General features: G+C 33.5%; 1 protein-coding gene across 1 annotated transcript; it reads left to right on the top strand.

Moving 5' to 3' along the window:
- Window positions 1-482: 482 nt before the first annotated feature.
- On the top strand, window positions 483-21,413 carry LOC115918487 (glutaredoxin domain-containing cysteine-rich protein 1-like). The gene is made up of 4 exons (XM_030980450.1): window positions 483-1,161; window positions 6,847-7,095; window positions 10,601-10,666; window positions 14,650-21,413. The coding sequence occupies exons 1-4, from the start codon at window positions 637-639 to the stop codon at window positions 14,830-14,832; spliced, it is 1,023 nt and encodes a 340-aa protein (XP_030836310.1). The 5' UTR covers window positions 483-636; the 3' UTR covers window positions 14,833-21,413.
- The last annotated feature ends 501 nt before the right edge of the window (window positions 21,414-21,914 follow it).

Raw genomic sequence — 21,914 nt, 5'->3', positions numbered from 1 at the left:
CTCAGGTGCATCCGTCCTTATTCCCCTCTCTCTATATTGGGGAACGGGGGGGGGGGGGGGCAGTGAGCATGGTTTGGATAACTTAGGGGATAGGAGATTTGCTCCATCGACATCGAAGCCCATTCCAATCCAATTTAGCAACAAGTCCTTCTTAGAAATCCATGTCCGTCTTCTAACCCTCATTTCCTCATTAAATTCCCACTAAACTCGTTACGGGTCATTCAATCATGATCATTTTGTACTCGTAGAGTTCAGCCATACATTTATCGATCGCCTAAATACGCGTTCTCGGACTTTGACGTAAACGAACTCCGTCACATCACAAAGGCTTCTTTATACTCCTCTCAAGCCCTTATTCACAATTCCGTTCCACGCACTGATACCACTGTTATACTGAATCTTCACAACGCCCCCTGGCGGTATGCATCCATCCGAATCTTAGCATTCGACAACACAGAGCACAATGTAAACGCCAACTGTCATGTTCGCTGCATGCATTAGTTTCTGTTGTGGCGTCGCCGTGTGAGAGTGCATAAATTTATATGGTGTACCGGTTTATAACTACAGTGGACGTAACAAGTGTTTTTACTTGTTGAGTGTACGTTTTTTGTTCCCTAATTCCATCTTCCTGTCGCGATGGCTTCGCCTTCTACACCCAGGGGTAGAGGATCTAAAAAAATGGGTCCCATCAGCGAGTCCGGATTATATTACATCGAGTCTCAGGAGGATCTAGACACTTATTTTCAGCAAATGAAAGTCTCCTCGGACGAACCGAGCTCGCCATCTTCATCTTCAATGTCTACATCTTCTTCGTCTTTTACAGACCACCTCTGCCGTGGTTTTCCGATGCAGTTGCACGTACCAGAGGCGTTCGCTGCCCATGAAAAGAAGCCGAAAAATATGACAATCAACACCAACAACAGCCGTGAGAATAATAACGAATATCAGTCTCAGATGCAATTTCATGTGAACGAGAATTTGAAATCGCCCACAAAGACGCAAGAGGATGAGAACAGAACTTTGAGGTTTGTGGGTCGCCGAGGGCTGGCGAGTGGCGATGGTGTGGATATCAAGAGCGTGAAGGGTACAGTGAGAGGTGTCAAAAACAGGGTCAGGGCTGGCATAGCCAATTTCGAGTTTAAACCACTGGATAATAAAAAGGTTTGTATAATATTAGTATTTTGTCAAATGAATTTTAAAACTGTATTTTGTGTTTCCTGTCATACATAATATGGTGATGTATCTATGAATACAATATATTCCATTCTTCATAATTCCTTTTTTTTTCTTCAAACAAATGGTGAAGTAATTCAAAGAGAATACAAAATATAAATACATGATTGTACAGGTGTTTATGAAAATGTGCCTAGAGTGTTTGAGTGTAATTTGGGTTTTTACAGACGTGTTCAGTATCAATCATAATCGTGACTCGGTTTTGAACCGGGGTCCGTCTGAGTCGGTTTGTAGCCAAAGACGGAGAGCTGACCAAGTGAACATAATACCAGACTGACTCAGATCTCCCTATATAAGCACATTTTGCTGTAATTCCATATATAGGCTTACACCTTCATATCTTATAGATCATGAAAATATATTATGTATTATAATTTATATATTATTATAAAAAATAAATATCAATAGATATAAATATGATGTTTCATAAGATATGAATATTATAAACACTAAAATATAATAGATTCATGTTATTAATAAAACATATATCAGTATAGTGACATATAAATTAAAGCAGAGGATCTTAATGATCTTCTATCCAAGTATATCATATAGGCCCTACTTTTATCAGTCAGTTTTTAAAACTTCAGATGTATACAAAATGTTTGTACAATGAAGAAGGGATGGTACAGTATGTATCACCCAATTTCAAGAGCAAATCTGTAACCCCAAAGGATTATCTAAATTAGTAAATTGAAGCAGGGGGGGGGGTAGCAAATGGGTTTTGTGTGTGTGGAGAGATCTTCTTTAAAAGGTACACATGTACTTGAGGGGGGGGGGGGGGGCTTATTCCACCAGCATCCTATGAATTATTGGAGTAGGAAAGTGACCGGAGTGACAATTCAATAATCCTGATGTATGCTGACCTACTTTTTTGTTGTTGATTGATTGACGATGATAATTATGGCTCACATCAACTTGAAGAAGGTTACATATCCCATAATTAAACAGATAAAAGGGATATCATGGTTTGTTTCTATGTTATTCAGGAGGCTGTACAAAGTGAGGTTTAACTTTGACATACCGGTAGGTTATGAACATGAAGATTTTCATGACATTGTCCAATGTCCATAATTTCAAAATTAGTGGAAAATGTTTATAATTGGTATTGCTTTTAAAAAGTAGTTCATTCCTTAACAGTTGTATTGACTGAATGATTCTTATTTTCATAAAAATTATGACACCCACCCCCCCCCCCCCCCCCCTCCCCCCAAAAAAACAAATCCTGGGAGCATGCAAATGCAAAAGGAAAGAAGGTTAATTTTTTTTAAATAGTATCTCTTAAAAGGACATCAAATATAGATAGAGGCATCCTTTAAAACAAGGTTAAAAAGAAGGTATTTATGGACTAAAGGCAGAAGATTAACTTTGTCTATGTACCCAGTTAAGTTAATATGAGGTCAATATGTGGAAAGTGATGTGTCACACCCATATGCACATGAAGAGTCACTGAGTAAAGAGAGAGAGAGATGTAGAATAAGGGAGGGTATAACCTTTATGTCACAACCAGTAAACCCTCTAAAAGTATATGAGGGAAGGAGAGAAGATGGTTGGATGAGGGAGAGAGATAGAAGAGATGAAGAGAGCGAGAGAAAGATGGAAGGGTGGGAAAACAGAGATATAGAGCAAAGGGAAAAGGGTGAGAAAGAGAAAGAGAGAGTAGAAAAGGGAGATAGAGTGGGAGAGCGAGGGTAAGGAATTAGGATAAACATGGATCTATTTGGGTGGTAAACATTTGGGTTAGTTGGATTAGGGTGTTCTGTGGTTATGATGGGTGATTCAGCCTGGTTGGCATGGCAGTTGAAACAGTAGTCATGGTCGGGAGCCATTAATAAGCCTTCAACTTTGAATGTTTCAACCCCTTTTCCATCATTTAATGACATGAATCTAGACTTTGCTTAACAAGTTTTCAAAGAGTATTTTAAATGGTGTTTTTGTTGTTGATTGATTAAGTTTATTTGCTAATTACACTTACATTATGAATTTAAAAAAGAAAGAGAAAAAATATATATACCTTGACAAGGTAAGATATGAAAGGTGATTATCAGCTTATTACCATTGGGGTTCTATCATTTAAAAAAGAAAAGAATGGAAATAGGCATGGGCGTTTTAAATCCCAATTTTACATAATTATTCAAGTGAAAGAGTTAAAGACACCATTACATGTATGAACTTAATACACAGCAACCAATATTTAGCTTCCTCATAGCTTCCTAAAAGAAGTAAACTAATCCTTTGATGCCTTTCTTTCTCTTAGCATTTAATATTGGCTGTAAAATATTATAGTAATATTTTATTAAGACTTTTAGAGAACCCATTATCCACACTTATAATCTAATATATGCAAGAAGGGTTTCAGAAATGTAAGCTTTTTGGCTTTATCCTGAATTGAGGTTAGATGTTTAATGGGAATGTGAATTTAGTAGATGTAACCACTCCTTTATTATATATTTAGATATTTGAGCTTTGTCCTTATTTAAGTTCATACACTTTAATGACAACCTTACAAATATTTTGATGGTTCTAAAGTTGGATCAATCTTTGTTTATGTAACTCCTAGATTACTTAAGTTTCCTTCTTTGTAAGATTTCAATCCTGAGTGCAGACAGTGTAATGGGACCATTCTAATTCTTTGATGGTTTAGACCATGGACCTACTTATTCCAAATAGTCTGGATTGTCTTATCAGCCTATGATAAAGGTTCATTATCATTAGCCCCATAAAACATGACTGTGTTACTTTACTTGGCCATAATATTGACATTGTAATGCAGGGAATCCTCAAATATTTTAATAGCTAGGCAGGTCTAGGTTAGGGATGAAAGATCAATCCCCCACCTTAAATTCTGAATGACAATGACAATGACAATGATTTTTATTTCTTTAACGGTCCCTTCTTGGGCATGTAAGAAATGCATAAAAACGGTGAATAGGATCACGTAATGATATTATATATGCAATAAATATCATGTTACATAAACATGTACAGTGTATGCAATAAATATCATATTCCTTACATTTTGTATACATGTACATGTATAATTTTATGATAAGCAATAAATATCATGTTGCCTATATAGTGTACATGTATTTGTTTTGAAATAAATATCATGCAACACTATATACAGTATACCATCAAACCTGTATATAAAGGCTATCAGGGGTAACACAAAAACTGGCCACTGAAGACAGGTAGCCTTTTTAGACAGGCCGTAGAACACACATTCCCTTCTAGAGGGAGCCAACATGATTGGTGTTTATAGAGAGTTTGCCACTAAGACATGCATAATTTACCCAACACCAAAGAAGAAGATACTTTGGTAAAGCAAAAATTTATAAACCTAACAAAAGTGTTGAGCAATTTCATCATCAATAGTGATCTGTCAGTTTATGACAGGTTCAGTGACCCAATCAGAGTTCTACTTGAAGTGTCTCTCCAAGTACTTCGGTCTTTAGCCATCCGTTTCAGCATTTCATTTCCCTTTGCTCCACATTCTGCAAGTTGAGCAATTTATGACTCTATTATTTCCAATCACAATATGCCAAACACTTCAAATTAAAAAACAACAAAAGTGTTTGGTAAATTAAATTAATATTTAAAAATTATTTTTGTGTTTAGTACTCCAAAAAATAGAATACCGGTATACACTAAACATTCATCATCAGTTAATTAGAATTGTGTAGGGCCTCCAGGGAACATGGGTATATGTGTGTACTTTCTAGTTACAGATCAAATTTTTGAATTTTTGTACAAAATGCAAGATGATTAAAAAATATATTCATAAAGACTTCATTCAGATGATAGAATTTAGCCGTACACACCAGGTGTGCAAAAGTATGCAACTAATTAAGTTACAGAAAATGTTAACATTGGCATTATATGGCAGCAATCCAGCATACATAGGGGTGCCATGTTTTCCGTGTACTGAGTGTAGCCTATCTATATATGTGAATAAAAAGGCAGCGGCATCCAATATAAGTCACCATTAATTGGCGAGAACGTCAGGGCTGTACCTTCTTTATCCTCCATTCTCTGATCGATAACTCTTTGATTGATCTATGAATTGGAATGGATCAGTAATTGTAATGTATGCCCCCTTCCCTATTACTTATTCATGGGAGTTATACCTGGACGGAAGAGTTTCGGTTGCATGTACATGTAGGCCTATACAGCTATATGCTATAGTTATATTATTTGCAGTGCTAGTATATTTATGTTACTCATTTTTGGAAGTGATATAGTGGGTCTCCACAGTGACGTAATTATTATTTTTAAACTTTTTTTCTCTTTTAATTTTCATTTATTTATTTATTGTTCTAACTTATTATCTTTTATTCTTAATTATTATTATTATTTTTTTTATTTTTATTTTTTTAAATTTTTTTTGGGGGGTCATGTTTATTAGATTATGCATGATGTCTGTTAATGTAATAAAACATTATAATAGAGTTGGATTTATGCAAAGTATTGCTAATAATAATAATAATAATAATTTGTTCTTTTATAGCGCATTTCATGTCTGTTGACATTTCAATGCGCTTTACAATTTTACAATATATATACATAATTATTTAAAGTACAACACGATCATAAAAGGAAGATGAAACAAAACCATATATAGAAAACAACAAAGTGCTTACAAAAAGAAAAATTATAACATTACTTATCCTTAAATACTATTGATGTGCTAATTTGAAAAGATGAGTTTTTAGTTCAGATATGAATGTTTCAATATTGGATATACAGCGTAATGAAATGAAAATGTTTGAAATACTTTCAAGGTACAGGCATCAAATAGATTTTTTTTTTGTGGGGAGACATGTCTCATTTTATAAAAAGGGTATAAGCGTGCAAAGTGTATTTGCATTTCAAGCCCGCATAACTCAGGATCTGTTTGCGCAGAATAATGGATTTTGAAAACCTATTCAAACAAGCCTTGACGTGAGCGTAAAAGGAATTATCTGCTTTCATCTTTCTGTCAATGTCAACCTTTGTGTTGAAATCTTTACGTTCCAGCTCAAATCTAAATCATATTCATGAAAAGATATTGATGAAAAGCATTGAAGGTTGTGATTCAAGGGGATAGCATTTGAAGTTATTGTGATGTCACCAATTCTTTTCCAGTCCATTTTGTACAGGTTCAAACAACAGATGATAACACACACCTTTATTCCTAAATTGATGTTACATACATGTGCAATTTTTGTAGTTTTAAGCTATGATTTGAATATTTTTATAATGCGGGCATAATGATCAAGGCTGTCACTCATAGACCAGTGTTTTACATAATTTTTAGTTTCTCTGATCTGTAATATATACAGCTGTCATTAAAAACTATAATAATTATAATACTTTGTCAATATTTCTCATGGCTTCTACATTTCTACCTGTATTTAGCCACAACTGAATGCATCTATACATGAAAAAAAAAATCAATTTATTCATTTTAATGTTACTTTACTATTATAAAGTGAATATTACTTTGATATTAATTATTCATGTTCATTGAATCAATTAATGATTGATGTACCATTTCTGCAGTCTCCTATAATTCATTTTCATCAGTCACAATAATTTTACTTAATTCATTTAAATTTAATTTCTTTTTTTCAGAAAACGGCAGTAGTTAACTCTGCAGATGAGGTCGGTAGGATAATCATCTACACGACCAGTGTAAGGATCATCCGACAGACTTTCGAAGACTGCCAGTACGTCCGCAAAGTCTTCCAGAACCACAGGGTGCGGTTCGAGGAGCGGGATCTCTTCATGAACGCAAAACATCAACATGAGCTGGAGGAGAGACTAGGCACCACGGCAGATATCAACCTGCCTATCTGTTTTATAGATGGAGAGTTAGTTGGGGTGAGTGTTGAGATCTTTATGCTTGGGGATTGACAATTGTGTTTTTGTTTGTTTCTTCTTTCTTTGTTTACTTTCTTTTTCTTTCTTTTTTCTTTCAATATTTCTGCTAAGAGCCAGAAAGGCATTCTCACATATCATTCATCATTATGCTAAATTACTAATGCCCTTATGGCTCTCAACAGATAGGGGTTTAAATACATAATCATATATCTTTTTATAAATCATACACATGTAAATCTTTAAACACACATGATTAAAGGAGGAACAAAATTGGGTTTTTATAAATGGGCCATCTTGTTCTTATACTATAGATAGATTGAATTTTTATCTTATGGATCAGTTTACTGGACCAGTCGACTACGGTAAATATGTGATTGACTATTAAGTAGGTTTTTTGTGACAAATGAACCCAAGATGCATGTACCTTTGTTGGTGTGCTTTAAGATGGTGTAATCCCACACCAAAGTTATCGTGTAATCTTTAGATATTAGCCTTGATAAAAGATTAAATCCATTCCTTTGACAAATGTCCTCAAAAGATGTTTGTTAAAAGAAGGGCACTGTGTACACAAACCGAAAGGTATCCATGAATGATCATCCTTTAATACCTACATCGCAGACATAAATACATCTTTTTATGAGAAGCTAATTAATTCAATGTCCATACATGCATGAAGCTATTGTTCAAAGCTCCTTTGCCTTTCAGCAGATGGTATCATGTTATTTTGAGCAAGAAATGAGGAAAAGAGAGCCAACACAGATTATAAACTGCATTTATTGTAAGTGTAATTCTACTAGTATCAGAAACAAGTCTGAAATAAGTTTCAACAAAGTAGGTTTGTCTTTATTGTGAGCGACAATATTTCTGTTACCTAATACATGTACATGTACATGTATATTACTTCCTTAATGTATTATGCATAGTCCTGTCACTGTTTTCAGACCTTTGTTTGCTTTCTGATGCAGCCACACAGTCGTCTTTTGTTCCGTCTGTTTGCACATGGTTTGCACTGGTGAAAAGAGAAGGTGCGGAGTTTAGTCTATTCTTGTCTCCCTTAGAACAAACTATCTCTCGTTTACGAAGTAGGCTAAGCAAGGCCACAGTAATGACTGTTTGACTGAGAACGTGGCAAAATTTGAAATATTCTTTTGAATTGGAAGAAAAGGGTATGGTCTATTGACAAATAGCAAAGTAAATGAACCTGTAAATCAAGAGAATGGCGGTATGTGTTCGTGAGTCGTGACAAATAGTTTTCTAAATCCATTTGGGATGAATTATATTCATTTTAGCAGAGAATATTTGATTATTAACAGCATGTATTTATTATCAACATTCGTACTCATATTTGGATACTAGCCTTTTCAAATAATTTTTCATGCAAAATGGCACAACATGTGTTAGTAAATCTATGGTAGAGGCAGATAAGAAGATTTGTAACAAAATACTTCTTTATTTGTGCTGAGGATATATGAATTAGAAAAGGATTTATTTGTCAATAAAATTCTTTTGCATGAAACATGAACGTCAAATATATGTTGGTTTGAATATCTTTCCATATCATTATGTAAATATGTATTATGGAATCTCAAGAAATGTATCATGTTTTGTTCCAAGAACCATTGTATGAATTACATGATATACCTATTGTTTATATTTTGAAGGAAAGAAGTATTTCAAACTTGAGCTGAGATAACATGCACTTGCATTGCTGTCATGATGAAAGTAGATTAGAGAAAAGGGAAGAGTGAGTTTACGATGTAATTTATAAAAAATAAAAAAAGTTATCATTTAATATTTACAATAAAAATAACAATGGAAAATCCTTAGTTCTCACAATTTCAATTATTATATTATTCATTTACAATGCTAAAGGATGATAACTTATAATAAATTTAATGGAATTTAAAAAACAGAATTTTACCCTGGTCGACGAGAGCTACATGTACATGTCCAGTATAATAAAATTCATTAGACTGCCAGTCCAACACACAACACATTCATATCTTGCAAAGCAGAGCTTAATTGATTTTTACACTGGATAATTCGCACGTTGGAAGCTTTGCTGAAGCTGTATTGTTGTCATGGCAACAACACTTAACTGCCTGCAAGGCGTGATAATGAATATTTATTGACAAATTATGTGATCTCTGATGAGATGCGGTCATAAACAGAGCTAGATAATTATACAAACAATATTGGTAAATTGGTTACAAATATATGTACATGTAGTCATGTACCTGTATTTTATTTTGAATTTATCATGCATGTTTTATGACAATTTAGGTTTTTTGTCACTGTAGGAAGCTAGTATTTTAATAGATTTGCACAATGTTTAATCAATATAGGGTTTGAAATATTGTTTTATGTCTTCAAATAGCCAAAGTTATATAAAATTCATCGTAATTTTGATGTAAATTTATACCTATAATGCAGTATTTCCCATTCAAAACATACTTTTAAAGTCACATGTACATGTACAGTATATACAATGTAGTGAAGTTAAATTGAAATTACATACCCGGTACATGTATATCATACACAATTCCTTTTCTGCTTTAGAAACTCTTTAAAGAATTACAAGTACACAATCATATCCCAGATACTCATTTAATGTCTCTCTTTACGTTTACTACTCCTTTACCTCAGTTAGGCCTACAGGAAAAACAATTTATTTACACATTTTAGTAGGCCTGCATATGCAATATTCCATACAAGTGTTAAATGGAATGTGTAAAATGACTTTGACACTCCAATACAGCACAGCGTGTGTTCTGTCTATTGAAATGGTAGTTCAAGGTTATTCAATACGTGATGCCGATGCAGGGGCAGAATTTTTGTATCTCCATTTATGTAACCTTCAAATCTTTAATTAGACTGGTAGCAGGATCTGTTGAGTAAAATGATTGCTTTTTTAACCATTTCATTTATTATGCCGAGTTACATCTGATTTTGGGGTAATAATTAAGTCTTTAAATATTTGATTATATCTGTCATCAGTGCTTATTGTATGTCTTCTATAACAGTTCAGTGTGCTTTTTAGACATCCATCAACAGTATAATATTTGGTACAATACACCTGTAGATTGTCCTTAGCTATGTTATTATTATGCTATTAGACAAAATAATAATTTCTTTTTATTACATGCAGTAACCTTTGAGAAAGTACAACAATGAGATCTAAATTTGCATTTTTATATTTCGTAAGATCATTTCTCTTTTTCTACCTCTCTCTCTTTCTACCTCCCTCTATCTCTCTCTCTCTCTCTCTCTCTCTCTCTCTTTCTACCTCTCTCTCTCTTTCTAGCTCTCTCTCTCTCTCTCTCTCTCTCTCTCTCTATCTCTCTCTCTCCCTCCCTCCCTCCCTCCCTCCTCTCTCTCCCTCCATCCTCTCTCTCCCTCCATCCTCTCTCTCTTCCAAGACATCTTGACATTTACATGTGATTATTTTATTTACATTGCCCGCTAAACTAAACTCTTTTATATTTTGTATTCTTTCCATTTCTAGGATCTGAGGAAACTGGAAGAACTCAACGAAAGCGGAGAATTGAGAAGAATTCTAAAAAGATTTGAGGTAAGAATGCTCTCCAACCAAACATCACATCCAGCAGACGAAAACGATAGAAACAAAACCTTTTTTTTTCAGGAAATTAAAGAAATCCCAGTACATTTATTTCCCTAGAATTTGGCACCTGTTTTATCGTTGAAATGGACGAATGGAAAAGTCTGCTGAGAGCCAGAGGGATGCTAATTAATACATAGCACCTTTCATAGAGTTATCGCCTTTCTGGCTCTCAGCACTTGTGGACTGGTAGGATTATATCGTCTGTTTGGAGCCAGGAGGGTGTTTAGCCATCTACATGTACTTTAACACAGGGTTAACACCCTTCTGGATTCCGGCAAGCGATATGAAGACTATGACATGGGAAGAAAATCATAAAACTCTGAAAAAAATACAAAAAGAGAGAGAAATTCCAAACTATTTTTTGTATGTTAAAGTTTAAACCCATCAAAGTAAAATGACATATTTTTCCAAAACATGGCATAAAATGACAGGACTACAAATTAGTTATACCATCCTTCACTGTGGATAATTTGTTTTTTCTTTTCAAGAAAGGTATTCAAGCTTGATGGCAGGTAGTAAAATTACAATTAAAAATGCAACTTTGGCATTCCAACTTTTATAGTCATTTATCTTCATTTTCTGTTTTGGATGAAAGAAGGAATTCACCTGTGAAATTGCCTGTTTGGATAAGTGTTGACAGTAGTATACAATAAAAATAACACTGGGAATAGCAGGTCTGTCTTTGTATATAAAACAAAAAGAAAAATGCAAGGGCAAATTTTAGTCACAATTTGTAAGAAATGATTTTGTTCACTGGTTTTGATGAAAGAAACAGGAATGACTCGATTGTCAAATTATGTCAATTTTATTAAATTCCATTTATAGAAATTCTTGAAAAGAAAAGGAAGTGGGAGAAAGATGTGAGATATGTATTAAAGGATAAACTTGTAGAAGAATAAAGCAAAAATGAGAAGCAGATCGATGATGAAATAAATAGTACGAAAGCTCATCATTAGTGATGTGGCTGTGAACAACTTATGCTGTAAGAAGGATAAATGAGATAAAGATCAAGCTAGCACAGAAAAGGGAAAGGTGATTTGGTCAAGTCAGAAACAGAAAAGTAAGTTTAAAATGAAAGAACATAACTGAGGATATGTGCTAAAGAAGAGAGTCCTATTTGTTTGCCCATTATTTTTTACAAAGTATCCTATAGTCGATAAGGCTTTTTGCTATACTGTTATAATGCCAGCTAATTTGAAAGCATGGTCAATAACAACCGATATTGATTTGAGGTTTGGGGCGAAATTCCAAGCATCTATATCACCTCATCATTCCCACAAATCCAATCATTATGTTGCCTACTGTATAAGTTCAGGTTTTTTTTTATGATGGTGATATAGTAAAGTAACTTCAAGATAATAATGACCTGTTTTGCATCATCTTCCCATGTTTTGGTATACTGTACCTGCTCCCTTCAAAGGAATTGCCAAAAGACCTAGTTGTAAGAGAGACAATTGATAATAGTCGATGCAAGTCATCTAGCTCAGTACTTAACCACTCATGCATACTCTGTACATAGATGTACTTTCTTTATGGGCCTATACAACACAGACCCCCCTCTCTTATAGGTGGTTGTTATTGTGTTCCATGAAGTCTTTGTTCCGTTCCTGGACCATCGATCAATACCTAACTCGGTCAAAGCATCACTGCTAATTTACAATGCAAATGACCCCCTCAAAGTTTGGACGGAATGTGTCACTGCATGTTTGTGGCTGAAGACGGATACACAATGTACAAGTGGATTTTTGTCAATGTTATGATGCAGGAACTACTTGTTACATCGGCTTTGGGGTTTAACAACTTTTTGTTTTGTTAGAAGAATCAATGTCTTACATTTTAGCTCTACTATGTCAAGTGTCTTACACTTGCTTATACCAACAAACATACACATGCAGGTCCATGGTATGATAAACAGTAAACGCAGAGGAATACAAGTTGACCCACACACCACACAATGATTATAGATTAACTCTTTTTGTGAAAACTATATATCAAACCACCCTCCAAATTTTTGTAACTCAATTTTGTTTCTTTCTTTATTATTTTCTGCAGGAAAATGTTGATGTCATTATTTTTCTATGTGTCTATCTCTGTATCTTTCTTAAGCCCTCATTTACTATATCTCTCTGTCCTTGGTTGTTTCTGCTTCTACCCTCTTAATTGCTCTCTCTCTCTCTCTCTCTTTCTCTCCATATGTTTCAGTATATCGATTAGTGCCAGGTGTGTCACTTGCAACCCCTCTGTATGTCTTTCTGGCCCTTTTGTTTCTCCCCTCTCTCCTTCCCCCTCTCTCTTTCCCCCTCTCTCTATCCCCTCTCTATTCCCTCTCTCTCCTTCTATCTTCCAACCTCCAATCTGTTTTTCTTTTGTCTATTTTATTTTTCATTATATCTCTTAGTTTCATAATAATCTGGGACATGAACAAATATTACATTATCTTATAAAGACACCATGCAAACAAACAAGGGGGTAACTGCTTTGTTAACCTTGCAAATTCAAATAAAATTTGTTTAATTCTTTGTACAGATTTTGTTTCCTAATTGAATTCATATCTATTCTCCACAACCTAATGAACCGGGATGTGCCCGCATATCTTTCTTAACATGTCTTTTGTTATCAAGTTTCTTGCATGACGTGTGTTCTTTATCAATGACTTAGCTAGGATAAGCTTTGTGCACTTCAAGGCTGAGTTAGAATTCATTCATTTGTATCGCATAGAATAGATAAGGAAGTAGGTGCACATGAATGTGCACATCCAGTCAATTGAGTACTGTAATCCAGACGTTCATGGTCGCATGCATGAAAAGTTCGTGAATTTCAGAAGTGGTTCATTTTTTCTGCTACTTAGGGATTCAACTGCAATAATATTGACTCAACACTGAATTTAAGTTGTGATTTATAAGAGTTTCTTGCCATGGGAATGGTTGTCGTTTACAATTCATGACATTTCTGCTTTCACAATGAGTATGTGTGTGACACCACTGAGATCTAAACATAGATATCCTCTGATGTGCCAAGACACCCATTGTATTAGAAACACAATCAGAAAGACATTCAAGAAATAACTCAAGTCTCAAGGGCACTTTTAATACCATATCCCATAGAGATCATGAGCTGATTACATCATGTTCTGTTCACATGTTTCAAAAGGTGATGGATCGACAAGGCTAAATTAAAAAAAAATCTAGGTTGATTCCTTTGAAGTCTTTGCATTCATACTTTCCAGATATTATCCTATTAAAGACAACAATATATCCTATTCTTGTATCATTCAGAAATACCTGCACTTTATTAGTTTGTCTGGGAATTACCTTTGTTAGCCTATTAGCCTTTGTTACTCCCACCACATTATGAATAGAACATGATTCTTTTAATATTTTTTGTACCAAATGTGGAAATAAACTTGAATACCTTGATTTAAAGAAAATTTACGAACTGTCTTCATGTACATGTGATTGTTATCTTGGAAAAATATGAATGTGATTTGGACCAAACATCAGTATAAGATATGAAACAATGTCCATCCCTATATATTTATATGCAATTAATACCTTTAGATTAATTCTGACAGTTTAATACTTTCAAAAGATTTCTGGTGCCAAAATACACTTATCTCATAGAGCTTTTACATACATGTAGATTGTTTCCATTTTAAGCGGATGACAAAATTATTTGCATATTATTGACATTAGTTAAAGGGGTCTAATTTAACAACTGAAGTGAATCCAAGCTCCAAGAGTTCTAAGCAAATAATAAAATATTCTTGCTTGAAATTAATCAATCTGTGTTCCAAAATTTTTACAAGGGATTTGTGCACTGTTCATCCTTTCAAAAGTAGTTATAGTCTCTCATTTAAAAATGTTATTGTCTATGTTATAGTTATCCCTAATCACCCTTTTCTTTATTTTTTTTCTTGTTTTTATGTTTTACAGAAGCACAATCCTATGATCAGCTGCAATGGGTGCGGCGGTCATCGCTACATACCCTGTACATTTTGCAACGGTAGCAAGAAGTCGTTATTACGTAACAACTGGACAGACTCCTTTATAGCGCTCAAATGCTCGTACTGCGATGAGAATGGCCTACAGAAATGCCCCGAGTGTCACAGGCAGTAGTCTATTTTTTTTATACTTCAAATTTATAATTATTAACTGAATTCAATTTTGTGCAAGAATCTATGTGCATATGATTGTAAATAAAAGAGTTTAGTCAGGAGCTTTATCATAGTATCTATTATTGCAAGGAAATGTAGTTATTTTGTATCTAGCCTAAAAAAAACCCCAATAAAGACAAAGACTTGATTGTTATTGTTCAATGACATTGTAATATGTCTTTATTCAATTATGAAATTTGAGATATAATGTCTTGAATAATCTAGGCAAAAACTCAAGTTTGCATATTAAATGTGTAGGTATTAAGGGCAGCCTATTTGTGGAAAGACGCTATTGAAATTTCATATTCAGTTTTGTGCAAGGATTTCTTTACAAATTTACCCTAAGTTACATCTTAAATTGATATGTCAAGAGGAGTTTTTTTTATAGAACATAGCTGAACATTTTCCACTTTAAAGAGCCTATTTATATGCCAAATTTTTAAAATTGTTATTTTTCATATATCTGTTTTGCCTCTGGACTTAAATTTCCAAACCAACACTAGAAAACGATATTTACAGGTAGATAGATATTCATGTAACTTAAGTTGAAAGAATACATGTTATGAGGGTTTCATAATGTTTAGAACCAAAATATAGCACACAAGATTCATCCACCCAAAATGGAAGTCCTTTCTAATTTCTTATTTCTAACTCTTATTTCTGTTGTAAATAGCACATACACTATTTTCTTATTAAGTATTTTGAAATTAAAATATTAAAAAATTGAATATTTTGTATGTTTCTGTGCAGTATATGCAATTCATGTTGTGAACTTGATTGTCGTGCAAAGTGTATTTTTGTTAAACCTGTCATTTTTCTGCAGTTGATTCTATTGTATATTCTGGAAAAATAGATTTAAAAGTATAAACTTATATATATATTTATATATACCATATATTTGTATACTGAAGAGATAATTTGTACCACAAAATTGAAGAATAACGGTGGATAAAGAATACTTACTTTCTGTTGGTATTGTCCAATTTTAACTTTTTGTTCATTCTTGCAGTTTATTCTGACTTGTGCCAGATGAAAGCTTTATTACGTTTTTATTCACTGCTCTTCTTCAATTCTATTTGTATACATCATATTGTTGTAAACCTTTAATTATGTCTCGTCTTTCACTCAGCGCCTTACATGCCTCAGTCATGATCAGTCATTTCTTTTCTTAGAATCTAACTAACACTGATAAATTAGATTCTTGTTTGATATTTCTATTGTAGAGTGTATTCAGCTTGAAATATAGTAATGCTGCTACAATGTCAGATGATAAATTCAGGGGCTCATCTATAAAAAATAGACCTTTTGGCATTTATAATTTTTGATTGAGATTGCATGCAAAGACTGAACAGTCATTATAGGAATACCAGTTGTATATTTTACTGATGTCTCCATGCTTTACCTTTTTCCTTTTGTAAGTGAGTGCCTTACTCCTGATGAGATACAACCAACCATGTCAAGAATATGGAGTTTCTTCAAAAAACTGTAAACAAGTATGGAAAAGCAGATCACAAAATATTTTTCTATTATCCATGCATCACAAAATGAGTTGCATTTAGGTAAAGCTAGGATCTATCGTGAAGTTTTTTTTTTTTTCAAACACTTCATTAGGGATGCCAAGGTTTTGGGTTCAAATCCACATTTTCCACTCTTTCAACCAGTTGTAGGATTCATTCATTAAAATGTACTGTGCCCTAGTCGCTGCAACTAAGGGTGGGGCAATCATTTCCAAAGTTCTTTGGAAGCACATTCAGACACTGTATGAACAAAAGAATAAATATTATGTTGTCATAAAGTTTGCAAAGAGGCCTTGTCCTACATGTATAAAATACCTAATCACTTTGTATCAAATGCCTTGCAATTATACATTGTACATTTGTAATATATAGCATGAAATATCCTATTTAGAATTTCTGAAACGGGACATGTTAATGATACAGGGAAAGGTGCATACTCTTATTTATTTGATGATGTTGTAGATGGAAATAAGAGAATTTTTTTAATGGAACACCTTGCCAAACTTTGATATATATACTTCTTGTAATCACTTGCATGTTACTCAGTATATACTAAGTTTTGCTAAGATATGATGTACATAATTGCTTAATTTTGTAATTAACAGCTATGATTATGTATGCAGATTGTTTGTAAAGATGTTAGAGTTTGCAATGGCATATTATATCTGAGGTGGTTCCAAATATCTACTTTTGAAATGCTGAAGCAAATTTGGACATATATATATATATATATATATATATATCCTGCTGCTTGATTATAATATGTGCCTAACTAAAGGTCGTTAGCAGCAAGCATTATTACAAATACACTACTAGCAACGCCTCTGTTAACGTCATTTTGATAGGCACGAGTTAATTCATTGAATCAAAATCAGCTGAATATTCTTTAACGATTACTCCAAACCGACTCTAAACTGACCCATGTTGAGGGTAATGTGAGGTTAAGTTGGGCCCATTGTCAGCCTTGTGTCAGTTTTTGTTGATTATGACAAAGGACGAGGATTAAGCTTCTTGATAAAACCAAGGTAATACTGATTAGCTTCAGAGTGACTTTGACACTGTTACAAAGTTTCATAGCTTTTGTGCATGGTTAGGTGTTGAGAACTTGTATGGTAAGAACCCTTTGTGCATGAAGTATTTTTTGGATGATATACACTTGAAAACAATAAGAACATGGGGATCAGTGAATAGTGAGAATCACAAGGCTTTGAAAGGATCTTAGCAGATCTCTAAGGCTCTTCTTCCCTTTCAAGGAAACTTTAATATGCTTATAGAGCCGGAAGGACATTTAATCACATCCTCCAACTTGGATTTAATGCTCTTCTGGCTCTCCAAAGAACTGGTATCAACCCTCAAAAACTAATAATAACTCAAAGACACAAGTACCATTTTTAATCCTCAAACATGACTTGTGTACACCTGTATTTGAATGTGAAGTTGTCCACATAGAAGGGCAAGAGTTCTTGAGTCTTGACAACGTTCAAGAGGTGCTTACTTTTCAAGTTCATGTTAAGAATACTTGGACCTACTTGAAGCTATTTCAGTAACAAGATCCATCATCATAGACACTGTTCACATCCTTGTCATACCAGTTAGTCATCAATTACTCGCAAGTAATCCTCCCCTTCTAAATCCCATCTTACATCATTCAAATTCATGTCATGAATGAGTAAGCTATTGCCAACACCCCTCCCCCCTCCCCGTCTCTCAAAGATCCAAAGATCATATTTGCCCTGTGTCTGTTTTTTCAGAAAATAATATTTTCTGTGTTTTGCATGGAGAAAAAAGAGATTGATTGCATTGTTGGGGATTATGAAACCAAGTTATATCTTTGGAGTTCCTTTTATTCGTTTTCATCCTATTTAAAATCTAGTTTTGAGATCCTCTTGTGTGAAAAGAAACAAATTGTTGGTTTCGTCAGGAACTGATACATTATAAAAATATATTAACAATATTTGCCAAAAGTTTCCCTATATTAACTTGCTTAAGTCTTGGGGTCACAATGTACTTTGATAAGTTATGAAATTTAATTATCAGTTTCTGTTTTGTGATTTCAAAAGAAAATTAAGTCTATCTGGTTTTGAAGGAAGTTTGGTCTCAAAATTGATAAAAAATAGGCATAAAATTCATACCTTAAAAACCCCAGCTTAATTGTATCTGCATATTGATGTTGCATGAAGAAGGTGTTTCTTGTTTTCTAGCAATTTACTTTGACGAGAGCAGGTTTATCTGCTGAAAGAGTTAACAAAAATTATACAATGACCATCTCAGTTATACCAGTTACATGTCTCTTGCAAGAATTTTGTCTGAAAGATGTACACATCGGTGTAGACAAAAGTAGGGGCTCGAGGGCAATTACCCCAACCCCCAAATAATTGGGTTTAAGATATTTCTCAACATATGCTTTAATTTGTTGGCGCAATAAGAATCCTGTTGGTAGTACTAGGTGTCAGCAAATATTAGCTCTTCTTCTTCCTGTTCAGTTTTCAGGCTATATTCTGAATTTACGCTCATCTTCAGTTTTTGTTATGCTTCATATTGTATGCAGCACGTACAGAGCTCCAATGAACCCCTTTTTAGGCTTATTGGATTTAACCAACTGTTCTCCCACCTTCTTATCAATATTATTTTATTGGCACATTCACTCTCTTCCCCCATCACACATATAAAATTAAAAAACATGTGGTTACACTCATAGATGTACAGAGAATGTATGTGCATGTCGAACTGCTCACCATGATCTTCATGGTATTGAAACCAGGAAGTGACTCCATGAAAAATAAATCTTTTTGACTTCAGAGCTGAACTCATACTGATGCCTTAAAAAGAAATAAGAGTAGGGGGAGTATACCTTCACAAATATCATCAACATTTTAACTAAAATGTGTTTTTCATTTGCCCCCAACTGTTGTCTTCATGGAAATAGAATCTTAAGGTGCAAAATATTGAGTAATGAGGCATCATAATGTTTTAAAATCTTTATCCTTTTCTCTACATCAATCAGAGTAATGTAATGTATTGTGTACTTAAGGCATTAGGGAGAATGAATAAACATATTCTTGTATCACAAATGCTTTAATGTATTTTGGGATATTTTTTTTTCTTCTTCAAACATGATTGTATTGTTTGAACATCATTACATGTAATTCCTCTACATTTTTTAAAGGAACAACTTCATGATAATTTTTGAAATGCCAATTTATTCATCAAATTTGCTGCATATTTACTTCTTTTTTGACATAAGAATAGTAAAATGTTCCAAATTAATTGGATATGTACGATCCTAACTTTCAGTGTAAATGTTCGAATATGGTAATTGTATTCAGGAAAAGGATTAACTGTTTCCCAAAAATTACAAATTCTATGTACCATTGCTCCAGAGTTTTCAGTGCTTATTCAGTAGATACATTTTTGAAACTTGATTCTTAAAACCTGTATTCATTCATATTCAAATTGATTCGGAAGCAGTTATATGATATTTGCCCTTGTGAAATAGTGAAAAAGCAAGGAGTATCACCTTTAACTAACAATGACTCAGTTCTATATGTAATCCAAATCACCTTTCAAATGTTCATGCAAGTCTCATGCAATTTGTTCAGTGTATGTTCTTCTCTTTTTGTGCATGTACACAAACCCATGCCCTCGTCCTATATTGTTTGAATAGCAGGTGTGTTATTAGTGATTGTTGAATCGTTCAATCACTGAATGCTAGGATTTTGTTTGCATCTATTCAAACTTTTTTATTTAAAAAAAGTATTTCCTCTTTTATCTATACGTCTAACAGTTGTAACTATTGTGTATAAACCAGGATTTGAACCAGGAAATGCGTGAATAAATTTGAATGCATGTATAGACTATTATGGAACTTGCATGGCGTATGGAAGGTTATGGCGCTCATTGGGGCCTCCTTACAAAAATTGAATGGGGTGCCCAACCAAATTTGCCAACAGAGGGGAACAAAATATATTTTTTGCTGCAGGAAGTAAGAAAGAAAAATAAGTTGAATACTAACCAACAGCAATTAAATATTTTCAGACAACAGTTAAAGATTTGCCCGCCCCCCCTCCAAAAAAAAAGGGATATTACTTCTTGTGGGTTATATCATATGAGCACATGGTCATGTTGTTAAAATCTTAATTAAGAGGTATGAACAGGTAGGCCTAAACTATACTGATTTCTTGTTTCTCAGAAACAAAGGCATATTTATGATGATGAATAATGATAATATTAATTATACATGTATTTGTATTAAATGTATTTGTATATCAATTTACATTTACACTCCAATTCACTAAACTTGTATCTAAAAGACTTTGAAATACATGTTATCATCATGAAAGTATCATGCATTACTGGGTTTTTTGAAACACAATTTACAGATATTTTTAATGCTCTACTGCATTTTTGCCTTAAGTCATAGTTTTGTGAAATATGTTAAAAATTTAAAATAAAAAAATGCTCCGTTTTTATATAGAAAAATGGACATGAGAACATACAATATTTATCTAGAACAAGAAGAACATAAGTAAATAGACATTTACTTTACACAGCACTGGCATAACAGCCTTTTTTTAAGTCGGAGGTTAATACGTAAGTGTAAGTATTTATTCAGATACCCATATTCAACCATATAAATGATGAAAGATATTCCAAGGCTAATGATAGTGTAATACAGTTTAAATGCTTGTAATGTGTATTTGCTTAGATAAATAATTAGTTGCAACATTCTTAATGGCTAAAGTCGTGATATCCAATGATGACTGCACATAATTAAGTATCCTGAATTTTTTGCATATTTTCGTGACTGAAAATTTGTATATGGAGCAATTGATATTCGAAAAGTGTCAGAAAGTTAAATTTTTGTAAAAAATTGTTTCATTTGATATTTTTGTTTGTAAATTTGATTGTTTTCGCTGATTTTGTACTGGTTTACAGCCTGATGTGGTGATACATGTAAACACATCAAGACAGTAAAAAGTTTTACTCAGACAAAATAAAGAAGAAGAAAATATTGATACAAAAAAAAGATTTCTGTTCCTTGTGTTATTTGTCTGCCTTTTCACACTGAAAGATCAGATACTGTTCATTTGAAATAATTTACCATTCTTAGATTGTTTGTCTGATTGATTACGATTTCTCTATTATTTCTCCTCTTTCTTTGTCTGTCTGTCTGTCTGTCTCCCTCTTTTCTATCTTTCTTTCTCTCTCTCTCCCTCTCTCTTCCTCTTTTCTACCTCTCTCTTTCTCTCTCTCACTCTCTATCTCTCTCTCTCACTCTCTATCTCTCTCTCTCTCACTCTCCCTCTCTCTCTATGTCGTGATAACATTTAAGATGTCCAACAAAGTATTGCTTTATGTTTTATTTCTTTTTGAAATCACTTGATATGACCACTAAGTAATGTTTGTTTACGCTTTCACTAAATTGACCACACATCAATTTTCAACAATTAAAAATCAGTAGGCCAGAAAACAAAGTCCAAAATGTCCCATATATACGGCATACACTAAATATCTCTTTACCATTATA

The sequence above is a fragment of the Strongylocentrotus purpuratus genome, unplaced genomic scaffold (assembly GCF_000002235.5).
Source record: "Strongylocentrotus purpuratus isolate Spur 01 unplaced genomic scaffold, Spur_5.0 spur5_scaffold_11, whole genome shotgun sequence".
Lineage (NCBI taxonomy): Eukaryota > Metazoa > Echinodermata > Echinoidea > Camarodonta > Strongylocentrotidae > Strongylocentrotus > Strongylocentrotus purpuratus.
This window is presented reverse-complemented; position numbering and strand designations above follow the sequence as displayed.

Bases quoted from the DNA above. Each gene is read 5' to 3' on its own strand.
- LOC115918487 (XM_030980450.1), top strand. From the start codon at position 637: ATGGCTTCGCCTTCTACACCCAGGGGTAGAGGATCTAAAAAAATGGGT. The intron at 1,162-6,846 runs GTTTGTATAATA...TCTTTTTTTCAG, and splicing joins AACCACTGGATAATAAAAAG to AAAACGGCAGTAGTTAACTC. The intron at 7,096-10,600 runs GTGAGTGTTGAG...TTCCATTTCTAG, and splicing joins TAGATGGAGAGTTAGTTGGG to GATCTGAGGAAACTGGAAGA.